Genomic DNA, 14,171 nt, shown 5'->3' with positions numbered 1-14,171 from the left:
CTATTTCCGGGGTGCCAATGAGCTAAGGTTGTTTCAGAAAATCCCTGATACTAGAAGCCTCCTGCTTAGGATGCTCCCCCAGCAGCTGCACACAGCTTAAAGTTGGTAGATAATGAGGAGGCCTTAACCTGGGACTGGCAAGGAAAACTCCTACTCCTGTAAGGTAGGCTCAGTCTGGGAATCTTTTTGTTCAGCTTCCTGGGAGATTCACTGGGAAAAAATTGGTTCATGGGAGTGCCACTGATACTCAGTGCACAGTTGTCATGGCAGGAGGAAAGGTAGAGAAGGAGGTATCTCTGTATCCCCCACCTCATCTCAGGCCTTGCTGACTACCAAGAACCAGAACATAAGTTCTTGAAACTAGAGTTTCTTCCTTTATTGTGGCCCTTTAGTACTCCTGTTGACAAAGCTTAATATACTGTGTCAAGCAGCAAATGAAAAATGCTATCACTGCGCCTGCTTGGAGGGGAAGTTTAGAGTTGAGAGATAATAAATAGGTAACTGACATACCAAACTTACTAAATATTCCTTTTTTTACTTATATCCCACAACTGTATCTTTCCTTCTATAGGTTGCTCACATTAAAATTGTTATGTAGCCACAGTTAGCCTTAGCGTGGGTTGCTATAACACAAGTATCATAGACATGGGTGGTTTAAAACAAAATTCATTTATCACAGTTCTGGAGGTTGAAAGTTCACGGGAAAGTGATAGTTCTTGGTGAGGCCCTTTTCTGATCTGTTGATGAATTCCTTCTTGCTATGTCCCTACATGGCCGAGAGCACGTGAGAGAGGAAGCAAGCTCATGCCTAGTCTCTTATGTGGGCACCAATTATATTATGAGGACCCTACTCTTATTGACCTAGTTACCCCTGAAAGACCTTCGTAAATAATCACAGGGGGATTACTGATCCATATAGTCATATGTTCAATATCTGAATTTTGAGTAATACATTCAACTCATAGCAAGCCTGTATGTTTTGCTATGAGTTGAATGTATTACTCAAAATTCAGGAAGTAGTTGAAATCCTGACATTCTTATCTGACATTTAGAAAGGAAAACCTCGTTGCCCTTAGGAAGACCCTAGGAAATGTTGGGCAAATTTAATGGTGATTGTTTTCCTTAGAAGTTTATGCACTTTGAGTTATTAAAAATAAAAACATGATCTGAAAATGTTGGGAGATGTTGATGCTTCAACCAAACAGGATCGTTAACTGTTAATACAAGTATTATCTCAGACAAGGGAGCATGAGAGCTGATGGAAAAATGAAGACAAAGTTGCTTACCATTTGCTTTAGCAAATTAGGACACCAAGCCTACCTTATCTTTTTTATGCCTTAGTCCAAGTGGACTCATGAATGCATGTACACCTACTTGCTTTTTTTTTGAAACATAAAGAACAGTTTTGGTCACTATAAAGGAGCTAAGATGATTATAAGAGACAACAGAAGTAAATTTTTAATTGGGGACGTATTTAATTTTATTAAATACAGTTAAGAGTAGAAATAATATACTGGTGACCATGGGGAGGTGCAGCAGGGGCCCAAGTGTGGCTGTGGCTGTTGAGCTGATTGTCTTCCCAGAGACGAACCTTTTACTTAAGTATACATGAGATCGAACTGTAGAAGCCTGGAGAAGGTAGTGATCATGGTACGTTCAGCAGGAGTAGAGGAAAGGCCTTTGTATAGTGAAGATATTTTGTACAGGAATTTGGGAGTCTCAAAAAGAGAAAGGCATTTGTAAGAGGACAAATGGTAATGGTATGAGCAACTTGCAACAAGCATGAGGACAGTGACCCAATCTAATTCACTGTCGTATCCTCATGTCCCATTCAGTGCCTGCATATACTAGGTGCCCAGTAACCATTTCATGGATAAATGAATTCACTACGTTTGTTGGAGATGCTATTTGAGGTAGTGAACATGAAGACATACAGGTGGAAAGATGTGTTGATTTGGGAGGATGTTGAAACCTTGTGGTGACTCAGGCTTTTCTCTTTAGGTAGTGAAAAACTGTGGATTTTTGACTGTGGGGATTGCAGAGGCAGATGGTGTAAAAGAGGACTGGAGTAGGAGGGGAATGGTGTAGGAAACCCTGCTAGGAGCAGAGAACTCCTATAGTGTCCCAGATGTTGTATTTTGATGGCTTAGACTGATGTGTAGGCTGCAGATATGAAAATGGAGCTTTTTGTCTTTGAGGCTCATTAGACACAAAAGCAGTTGGAATCACATGCTCTTTATCTAGTTGGAATCAATATTAGAGAATGAACAGTTATGAGTTTCTTGAGCAGCTAGCTACCTATGGTCCAGTTGTTAAATAACTATATCACTTCACATAGAGCTTTATAATTCTAGAAGGCAGTTGTCAGGTGCTATAAGATGCCATGCATTCTTTATCCTTGTTTTGTGTTTTCTATCTAGAGTAAAATAAAGAAGCGATCCTGGGTTCTCCATGAGTGTTTGGAGCGAGTGCCTGATAATGTGGATGCTGCAAAAGAACTGCTTCAGTATGGATTGAAAGGCACAGATCTGGAGGCTCTGCTAGCAATAGGGAAAGGAGCAGATGATGGCAGGTTGGTTACAGTAAAATCTGAATTCAAAACAAAGGTGACTTGGTGAAAACTTCTAAGCTGAGACACTGGGCCAGGTAAACTTGAAATTCTTCTATATCCAGGCAGTTGTCTTTGATCAGTGCTTTCTTACGTTAGGTCATGGCTTTTGTTCCTATGTTAAGTGTTAGCATGTAATGGCTTGATTTGAGGAAATAGCCATTCTAGAAACATTTATTGAATGCTGGCCCTTGCTAGGCTGCGGCTTTTGGCACAAACCTAAGTTGGCTTCCTTGTCAGTTGAACAATCTTTGGAGTCTTGACTTCTCTTTCGTTACCTGTAGGATCATACCTCCTTTACAGAATTACTTTCAGTAATTAAATTATATATCTTGTGAAAGCACCTCTTGAACTTTGAAGCATCGTTCAAATGTCAGTAATAATAGTAATAGTTACTTGACGGGTCATTGCTCATCAGACATTTGGGACTTCTTTGGAGATATAAATGATGATGATATATCTGAAGAGGGAATAATTTAAATGATACCATTTGCTAATCATTTTAAGATCATAAATGGAAGTGAGTCAAATTATAAACTCTAGGCAGCATTTTCTACATGGGCTGTTTTTCATTAGGTGAATATAATACTACATGTTTTCCTAAACAGTTTTCATTTTGTTGAACTTAGCATTTCTGTGCATATTAATTATTCTATTTTATGGATACAATGAGTGGATCACCTGCATTACAATGGCAAAAATTTAAAAAAAATTGTTTTTCTGTGGAAGTTAATAATTCAGCTAAAATAGGAAAAAATAGCTTTTAAGTTAAACAAAAAACTTGAATCCTCTTTCAGTAATTTTTTTTTTATCTTGCAGATTTACATTACCTGGTGAAGTAGACATTGACAGTATCTCCTATGAGGATCTTTCACCACTGGATGAACAGCCTGCCAAGAATAAAAAGGAAAAAGAGCTCAAGAAGAGACGAGAACTACTTAAATTAGTGAACTTCTCAAAGTAATGATTCATTACTATTCATTCGGTAACCTCTTTAAAATAACTAATGATTTCAGTATATATTTTTTACTTGTGATAATTATTTCCACAATTTAAATGTGTCTAATATTGTTTTACCCTTGTGCTTTATTTAGTACACTGTTCCAAGAGCTTTGGGTTCAGTGGAATATTCATTTTTGTTCTATTTTAACTCCGAGAGAAATGTACTTCTATGAAAATATAAATGGCCTAATATAGTTATTCAATACAGGTTGACGCTGGAACAAAAAGAACTTTGCCGTTGTAGACTGAAATTATTAACTTACTTGGATCGACTTGCAACATATGAGGTAAGGAATAATTTGTCCAATTATGTGAATTTGATCTGCCACTGATATTCTTGTCTTAAAACTGTTTATATGGGAAAAATTAATTTCTTACAGAAGCAAGTTCTCTCATAACTTGTTTTGATAAAAATTCAAGATCATGAAAGGCCAGAAGTTATTTTGTTAGGTTAGGGAATACGAAAGGTATAGCCATTTCAATGCATCTATGTCTTGTAGATTTACAGTTCTTTTTCTTATATTTTATATTTTTATTTTATGTTAATGACACTTACGTGTTCTCAGTACGAATTCTCAGTTTTTACTGAGTTTAAATAATCTTAAGATGAGTATTATGATTTGTTGGGTCGAATTTAGTTGGTTGATCCTAATTATTAAAAATAGTATGTTTCGTATTCAAGTCTTCAGAGATGTAAGTCCAGATGGCCCCATGTTGGGGATTTCAGTAATACTCTGAACTATTAGAACAATTCAGAAACTCTTAAAGGTAAAAGTGGAAATTGGCCACATTTCAGTAAACAGATAGTTTAGATTGCTTTATTAAATGACCTTCATAGCTGAAGTTATTAAAGTTTTAAACTATATCCAACTATCGAAGTTTGGCTTCACATGGAAGTCTAACTTGCCTCCCTACTGTGTAGGCATATCAGTCATGACACTGGCACAGTAGTAGGTGCTCAGTGTCAGGTCTGCTAATATGGTGCCCATCCCAAGAATAACCGAAGCCTTTTTGTACTTGTGACTGTATAAATGGACCCAGAAGCACTTGATTCCCCCACCTTGCTAATGTAGTTAAAATGCTTTTAAACAGGACACTTAAGAGGACTAATTTTCTGGATATTACAAAACATTGGTAATGAGTATACCACTTAATGCAAACAAGTTATGAAGAATTCCTGAAAAATTTATATTTAAGTACAATTAGTTTTACTGTCAGATGGTCATACTACCCTAAAACATTGTTTTATTGAGTTCTGGAATATTTTGAGGTAATGTATTATAAGCACATTCCATACTATGGAAATCTAAGCATGTACTTTATTCATGAAACTAAGGCTAAGTATATAAACATCTTTAAAAAATATGTAAAATGTTTCACTGCATACTGTAGTGCATGCATACTTGTAATACAAGTGACTCAGTAGGCTGAGGCAGGGGGGATCATAAGTTCCAAAGCCAGACTTAGCAACTTGGAAAGATCCTGTTAGGAAAAAAAAAAAAAAAAGGCCAGGGGTGTGACTCAGTGGGTAAGTCCCTAGGTTCAATAGCGGGTTATCCCCTTGCTCCCCGCAAAAAAGTTCAGAGCTTGACTATCCAGTTAATTTTCTTTCATCATCATCACCATTTGTGGTGCTTGGGATTGAACCCTAAGCTTCACACCTGCTAGGCAAGTGCTCTACCGTTCAGCTACACTCCCAGGCCTCTTTTGTTACTCTTTGGTTTTTGAATGGCTATTTCCCATGTGACAGTCCATTTAAAGTATTTAAGTCCCTGTTTTTTTTTTTTTTTTGAAAACCTAAGCTTTTGAAATGTAGATGACTTGGAATGAATTAAAATCTTCAGGTATAATGATTAACCTGTTAGTATAAGAGATAGGCATTGCATTTTCATCATAGGACATGCTTTTTAAAAATGATAAATGGATAAAAAAATTCATTTAAATTTTACCTGTGTGCTTACTGTATGCCAGATATTGTGCTGTTTCTGGAGGTGGAGAGATGAATAAAGAACAGTGTGCTTATAGGCATTAAGTGATGATAAAGTTATGAAGAATTGATGAGGAAGCACAGTAGGGAGACCCAGTGGGCAAGGAGAAGACCCCAAGAAATACCAGCACGTTTATTGAGGACTGTCAGCTGTTGTCTCATGTACTTATTCAAGATTGTTTATCAACAGTTTTTTGAGGCAGTTTCTACTATCCTCTGAATTTTATAGAAGCTTAGAGAAGGTTATCAGTTTGCCCAAATAACTAGGAAGCAAGAACTTTTCTGTTGAGCGGGCTATGCTAATAATCAGTGTTAGATAAAGGCCTGTTGGCATGGAAGAAGATGACATGCTCTTGAGAACATTTGATAGTCAGCGTAGGATGTGGAGATTGGGGTGGCACAGAACAAAGGTGGGAAATATGGTTAGAATTGTTTACTTATCCTATTTAAGGAATCAAATTGAATTTTTCTTAGAGGTTCAGTGGGGAAGTGGAGACTGGATGTGGGCAGCTCTTTCAAGAAGTGTTATTGAGAAAAAGGCTGGGCCAGAGAAAATGGTGAAGGTGGTGGTGTTGGCTAGGTATGTGTAAGGGTTTTTTTTTTTAAATTTTTTTTTTGAGAGAATTTTAAAATTATTTTTCAGTTTTCGGCAGACACAACATCTTTGTATGTGGTGCTGAGGATCGAACCCGGGCCGCACGCATGCCAGGCGAGCGCACTACCACTTGAGCCACATCCCCAGCCCCAATAAGGGTCGTTTTTGTAGTAGAAGGAAGTAGTAGTATTGGTTGCATGCTAATGGAATGCACAGTGGAAGAGTGAAAGGGAATTTATTGAGTGGAAGAAAAAGGAATACTTACATAATAGTGGAAGAGGAGGAGAATGGGATTCTGAGCATCAGTGGAATTTGGAGACTGTTTTAGATATGAAAATAAATTTTTCTGCTGTAACGGAAGGAAGGAAAATTCTATTGGTATAGATGCAGGCAGATTTGCAGCTTTGGTGGGTTGGAAAATTAGGGACCTCCCATCTAATAGTCAATTAAGAAAAGCAAGGTTGTTAGCTGAGAGTAGGGGGCTGGGGAATAGAATGTCACAGTCTAGAGGATCAGAAAATGTGAAAAAGTTCCTAACAGTAGGAAACTTCTTAGGGAAATGTAGCAATATTGAAGAACACTGAGTATCTATTTGAGTTTAGTTGTCTTGAGTTTTATTAGTTTTCTTTTTAGCTTTTTATTACAAACTATTTCAAACATATGTCAGAACAGTACTATGAACTATGATGTATTCATTCTCAGTTTCAGCTAGTTTGCCAATCTTGTCTTTTATTTTCCACCTTTACACTCCTGCCTTTTCTTTCACTTCAAAGCAAATCACAGGAATTCTATCATTTTATCTATACTTGAGTACGAATATCTAAATCATTAGGTCTTAAAAAAAAATAACCACAAGGCTGCTGTTACTTCTGACAAAATTAGTAGCAATTCTCATATGATAGCAACATTCAATATGAAGTAGATAGGTACTTCATAAATGATTTTAAAAAATTAAGATGTTTTGTAAACAGTTGATTCACTTCTGTGCTGGATTTCAAGCTACATGGAGGGAAGGGAAAGTACATTGTTCAGTGAGTTACCAGTGCCTTTCGCAGTACCACTAGCATATAGTAGACACTCTGAGCCTATTCATTCTGCATTTACAATTTACAATCTGCATTTAACATAGGTCACTCTTAAGAATAATTAAATCAATCTAAAGTTCTTACGTAGATGTGATGGGTGCTTATAATGTACAGCACTGTATAACTGTTGCTTATTCTTACCAGGTAGTTGGTTTTGGTTGTCCTACTGTAATTAAATTTTCACTATTTCACTTCTGGATTTGAAAAAATTACTGCATTTACAAATATGGCCCTTTTCAAAACAAAGATGAGGATACAGATATAGCACTTTATTTAACAGTTGACAGTTAAATTAATTAGTTCAGGCCTTATTTATTTAGGCAGGCAGAGTTGTAAAGGTTTTTAATATTTTCTTGTCACCGTATTTAAAGGCCTATTCATAAAATCATTGTTTCCCTTCAGGAAATCCTGGGAGTGCCTCATGCATCTGGACAGAGATATGATGCTGAGTTCTTTAAGAAGTTTAGAAGCCAGAATATTGTTCTCTCAGCAAGAACTTATGCTCGGGTAATTTTTTTTTTTGGTAAATAATTGTGGCTATTAACACTGTAAATATTGAAGTTGTGCAGTTAATGTTGATGTGTGCATATACCATTACATTTTCTGTTCTGTTGTAATATGAATGTAGAAAACATACCTACATTTAAAAAAATTTTCTTGAGATTTAAAAATCATTTTTGTACCATTAAATTGAGAAACATGATACAAGTTAGGAAAAATTCAGCAATATTTCAAAGAACTTTTTCAGAATTGCATAAAAAGTTAAATTTTTGAATGTCATAGAAAATCACTGCTTTATTTCCAAGATTCATTTTAGAAACTCACCTCTTTCCTTTTATACAGGAAAGCAATGTCCAAGCATTAGAAATTCTATTTACTTATCATGGCTCTGACCTTCTTCCTCATCGCCTTGCAATTCTCTCCAACTTTCCAGAAACAACTTCTCCACATGAATACTCTGTTTTGCTCCCTGAAGCTTGGTATGTGACTCTATAAACCGAATTTTACCTTCTCTCTAAATAATAAAAATTTTCTGTTTCATGCTGAAGACCTTGAATTAAAAAAAAAAGTAATCTATTTAAACCTTTTTTCTGGTGATAAAAGTAAGTTCAACTTATTTTTAAATCTTGAAAATATAACAGGACCACTTGAACTCAATACAAAATTTTGAAAGTCATGGTTTAGTGCCATGTTCGCAATATGTACTGTTTAAATTAAAAACAATTTTAGGATAACAATATAAATTTGAAATGGTTGTCTATTTTAGAAACTGAATCTGTAGTTCTAACAGTATTAGGGACCCAGGACTATCTGTATCCTGCTTTGCTCAACAACCTTGTCTCCGTTTGAAATTCCCAGAGACAAGGACAAAAATGAAATACCATGTTACTACCAGACTAATGTTCCATATTACAATTCAAGTCAGTTTATTTGATAATCGGATTTCGGCATGTGACAGACTGTAAGCCTATGTAGATATTACATTCTAGTATTATCACCTCATGTTCTTCTGGAGGCCAGCATCTTGAGATTGAAGTGAGTAGTGTATAGTTTAGTGAAGTTAGCTCCCGGTCAAATGGCACAAGGGAGAAGAGAGGTGTTCAGAGCATACCTTGCTAGGTCAGTTCTGAATAGAGGTAGAAGGCAAATGGAGAGTAACAGGACATATCCATTTGTGAGGTCTTTAACGTGTAGTCAGCTGGCTCACTAGTAAATGCGTGATTTATCTTTTCTGATTTTGAATTTATCATTAAAATGAGTCAACAGTTCTTGTCTGGCTTACTCTTACAGCATTCTTTTTAGTAATAGATGAATTGATACATACGAAATTTGCTTGTAAACTATAACACTCTGAAGGATTTTGATAGTTCTGATTGAAATCATTGTTATTAAGTCTAGCTACTGGAAACTTACAATATTAAGGGACGTTGTATAAGTTGGGGATCATCTGGCTTCCCTTGCTGCCTTCACTAAATAATATTTTTAGGCTTGGGTGTTGATCGGCATATGCAGAGTCATTTGGCACATCTTACTTATACCTGGTCTCCAGATAATTTTGTTTTTCCTGAGATTTATAGAGGCTTGGAACCATGTTAAAATCAACATAGGTATATCCTAGATTTTAATCTGTGCTTAAAAGTTGTAGGTCACTAGGCTGTAAGAATGTTTAAAATTACTTATTTGCATTTTTCTTACTAAAAAGGCAAATCTTCAGGTAAAAGTGAAGAAAAACATTGAGATACTTTGATAATTTTCAACTTTTAAATCTGTATAGTGAATCGTAAGTGTATTTTCTAAATGTTTATAAATTAGAATGTAATTCTGTTCTCTACCTCTGCAAAATAAATAAATTTGATTGGAGATGACTTATTTTTGCTGTAAATCTTAGGAAAAAGGGCTACTATTCCTTAATGTTGTTTTAAAAGGTAATTTCTTTTTAGATGTAATGCACTTATTGTTACTGTTTTGTAGTGACTGCTTAAACTTATGATTTTAACCTGAAAGTTGGCTTGCAGAATAATTGCACAATGTCCAGTGCTGTATTATCTTTGAATGCCCTGGGGGTCCTTTATGTAAACTCAAGGACTAATTTAAATTACAATAAAGACTTGAGTTATATTTCAGCAGAGGGTAACTGGAAGATTAAGGTCCCCCCCTCTCCCCAACCCATACTGGGGATTGAAACCAGCGGTACTTTACCATTGAGATACATCCCCAGCCTTTTTTCTCCCCACATTTTTAATGGGTATATTATAGTTGTCCATAATGATGGGATTTGTTGTTACATATTTGTATATGCACACAATATAATAATATGTGGCCAGTATCACTCCCTAGTCTTGCCCCGTTCCTCCCTGCTTCCCATGCCCTGGTATTAAAGCTATTTTGCATCATTGTTTTGGGATACGAGATTTAAAAAAAAAGTTTGAAGAGACTGATTGTATTAAGTTCTTGAGTTATATTTGTTTTTAACTACTGAGAAACATACAGATTGTTTTGGTTAATCTTTGTTTCTCTAGAAAGTCCTTCACAGTGTTTCTTTTTAACTTATCTAAGTGGCAAAGAACAATAGGTTTAATGGTAATATGTCTACTCTATTACAATTTAACTTACTAAATGCAAAACCATGCTTAGACTTCAGGCATAACTGCTTCTGTGTGATTTCTTATAAATTATTCTTTTCCCTATATTCTTCTAATTATTTATAATACAGAAATTTTACATGGTTTGTTTTCATTTTCTGTCCTCCCTTTGGCTCCCCTTATAATGAACATCAACCTAATTCTAAAGACAGACCATCCTTCCTAATTTCTGGATACCCAGGGGCATGGGATGGTTCTTGGGTAGCAAGTACTTCACAGTGTTTACTGATGGGACAGGTAGGTCCTTGTGCCATTTAAGAAAGAGGCTAAAGGGTGTGCTGAGGATAATATGCCTGCTAACATGGGAGAAGTCTTATCATAAGAGGTACTTATCAAGGTTCTGCTAACCTGAAGGTGCAATTTCTGTTTAACCCACTGCCAAATTCTTTTCTCCATTTAGAATCTTGCCCTAAGGGACATATAGATAAATAATATATGTTTAGAGATTTTTTTTTTTTTTGAGGATTCTTCTTTGGATACTTGTTATTCATTTTCTGAGTCATTTACAACTGTGAGGTCTGATGAACATAATGTTTGACACGTTGGCACACAAATGCTTTTCTACACATAACCACTCGCCATTTGCTGAGTACCTCACATGGGCCTAGCACTGTGGGAGGGATTTCAAAATGAGTAAAACACTGTTTCTAATCAGCATGAGTTATCAGGGATACTTTATAAATCAGTAGAAATTTCTTATCCACTGCCTTGAATGGCTGTTGAATTTTCTGTGTACACGCCCTGATTGTCTTGTGGAAGTCTGCGTTACTCAGTGGTACCACTTAGGCTTCATCCCACTTTTTTCCCTTCATTCCCTCCATTTACACTTTGCAATTATAATGTGGAATTGATTTGAAGTAAGTCATTACACTTTTAAGTGTATACCTGCCCAAATTCACAGTGGTTATCAGGAAGGTGTACACAGCCCCAGCTCTCTCCACTCCCACCACTCTGGTCTCTTGCTGCTTCCTAAACATGCCACATTTGCTCCTGCCAAGGGGTTTTTGATTTGGTATGCCCTTCTCCCATATCCTCATGTCACTGGATCTCTTACTTCATTGACATTCACTTCTCAAGGCCACCTCTTCAAAAAGGCCTTCACTGACCATTTTCTTTCAGCCTTCACTTCACCATCACATTTTCCCCGTATTTTATTTTTCTTAATAGCATTTACACCTAATATGTTGTAGGGTTGTCTTTTCTACTTTATATGATTTTCCTTGGCTTTCTTTCGCTTAAAATTTTACCCTCACTTTAAATCCTTCTCTTTGATATCTTTGTTTTCTAACGTTTATTACTAATTTGGTTTGTGTTTTGCTTATTGTCTGTTTTCCTTTCTATAATGTCTCCTTCAGTAGGATAAGCATTTTTTTGTTCCCTTCCCTAGTACTCTCAGAACAGCACCTGAAACTTTGCAGTTGTACAATAAATAGTTGTGAATGAATGAATGTAAAATCCATGAACATCTTTAGTCTCAGTGCCTGGTATGAATAACCCAGTAGGTTTTGAATGAATGAGTCACTTAAGACAAATTCAGTATACACAATGGTATACAATTCAAATTTTAGAGTTCAAGCTATGTAAAAAATTTGGAAACCAGTAGTGGGATATGTCAGCAATTGACCTGTTGTTCTGTTTGGAGATTCCATTGGCAAAACATGTACTTTGACATCTAACCAAAGTTTGATCAATTTTGATCTAAACTGTGTGGATATGATGGCTGGGAGATTTCTATGGTATGTGTTATTCTGTGTATTATAGTGTCACTTTTTGTTTCTTGTGTATTTGACATTGAAATGTGACCAAGTTTTGTAAAACCTTGAATAACATTTTTCATTAGTGAAAAGGTACCAATTCTTAATCACTGTTATAAAATGTTTACACTTTATATTCTAGTTTGCCCTTTTAAAGTAAAAAAGGTGATATTTCTTTGTTAGTGCCCCCAATCATGGTAATGGAGATTATAAAAAGTGGAAAATCATATTTTTTGTGCTGATTGCACATTTCAGGTTAGGTTTTTGGTAGGCCCAAATCTTCATCATGTCAGATTAGGAGTCTTGTTAAGGAAGTTGGGGGCTTAAAGTGCAAGAAATAAAATCAATAAATGTGATTGAGTCAAACTAAAAAGCTTCTCAGCAAAGGAGATAATTATTGAGGTGAAGAGAGAGCCTAAAGTATGGGAGCAAATTTTTATCACAAGTGCATCAGATAGAATGTTAATCTCCAGGATATATAAAGAACTCAATAAACTTAATACAAAAAAATAATAAATGGGCTAAGGAACTGAACAGACACTTCTCAGATACACAAACGACCAACAAATACGTGGACAAAGTGTTTAACATCTTCAGTGATTGGAGAAATGCAAATCAAAATTACACTAAGACTTCATCTCACACCAGAGTGGCAGTTAACAAGAACACAAGCAATAATAAGTATTGGAGAGGATGTGGGGAAAAAGGTACATTGCTGGTGGGAATTGCAGATGGGTGCAACCACTTTGGAAAGTAGTGTGGAGATTTCTTAGAAAACTTGAAATGGAACCACCATTTGATTCAGCTATCCCACTCCTTGGTCTATTCCTAAAGAACTTAAAATTGGCATACTCGAGTGACATAGCCACATCAATGTTTATAGCTTTTTAGTTTATAGTTTTTTTTTCATTTTAGCCTCCTTTCTGAGTGAAATCTTTCCAGTATGATGAATACAGTGTTTTTTTAAAAATTGTATTTGTTTGTGGAAATAATGTAGCATAGTGGTAAGGGCACCTACTACCTGCCTAGAGTCATGATTTTGGGTTAGTTTCTCAACTGTACCACTGTCTTTTCATTGTAACATGGGTATGATTATAGCTCTTACTCCACAGTGTTATAAGAATGATTAAAGAATTAATACCAAGCACTGTTTGCAGTGGTTTATATCAAGTAAATGGTATTGAATTGTTAGCAGTTATTATAATACAGAATTTTGTATTAAAGTTTGGTCTCATATACTTACATAGTTTCTACATTTATTGTTTTAGACTTTTTATTGGAATGATTTTACATTTACAAAAGTTACTCTGTCATTCTATCTTTCCTCTCCCCATATCCCCTCCCTTCCCCTCCTGTCACTTCCCTCTACTTAATCTAAGGTAACTCTATTCTTCCCTAGTGCCCCCGCCTTATTGTGAATTAGCATCCACTTACTAGAGGAAATATTTGGCCTTTGGTTTCGTTGGATTGGCTTATTCTCCAGCTCCAACCATTTATGTATACACGTGACAGTATGACCAATATGATTCTGCAACAATGTACACTCAGAAAAATAAGAAATTATATCCCATCTATATATATCAGAGTACATAAATGCATTTTACTGTCATGTATAACTAATTAAAACAAAACAATTATAAAACACAATGTTGTGGGGAAAAAAGGTACACTCTTCACCTAGGTTCCCATTCCTTTAGTCATAACACATTGGTCAAATATAGACTATCACATGTAGTCAGTTCTGCTATAATGTGGTGCATGCATTTCTAAATATTGCACTGTATGGAATCATTCAGTAAAAACTACATGGAATATTAGGGAAATGGGGCTAGTGGCACTTTGTGCACTAGGACAAAGTTAAGAACCTAACAAAAATGTTAACATAGTTTTTACACATGTAATGGTTAAGAAATAAATGTGCAAATATGAACCTTTACCTTGAAAAACATGTGAAGGGCGTCTTATTGTGGAAGTGGGTGTCAGAAGAGTTGCGCTTT

The 14,171-nt window shown here is 35.7% G+C and overlaps 1 protein-coding gene across 2 annotated transcripts in view; it reads left to right on the top strand.

The window, feature by feature from the left end:
- The window catches only part of Nbas (NBAS subunit of NRZ tethering complex), a 340,725-nt gene that overhangs the window by 87,743 nt on the left and 238,811 nt on the right, over nucleotides 1-14,171 (top strand). For both annotated transcript variants that reach the window (XM_071601352.1, XM_071601351.1), the window contains exons 17-21: nucleotides 2,421-2,572; nucleotides 3,428-3,568; nucleotides 3,819-3,897; nucleotides 7,680-7,784; nucleotides 8,121-8,257. In XM_071601352.1, the coding sequence (XP_071457453.1) occupies nucleotides 2,421-2,572; nucleotides 3,428-3,568; nucleotides 3,819-3,897; nucleotides 7,680-7,784; nucleotides 8,121-8,257 (614 nt within the window). The remainder of the gene's footprint in view (nucleotides 1-2,420; nucleotides 2,573-3,427; nucleotides 3,569-3,818; nucleotides 3,898-7,679; nucleotides 7,785-8,120; nucleotides 8,258-14,171) is intronic.

The sequence above is a fragment of the Marmota flaviventris genome, chromosome 14, assembly GCF_047511675.1.
Source record: "Marmota flaviventris isolate mMarFla1 chromosome 14, mMarFla1.hap1, whole genome shotgun sequence".
Classification (NCBI taxonomy): Eukaryota; Metazoa; Chordata; class Mammalia; order Rodentia; family Sciuridae; genus Marmota; species Marmota flaviventris.
The sequence above is the reverse complement of the archived record's forward strand: the minus strand, read 5'-3'. Positions and strand labels throughout refer to the sequence as shown.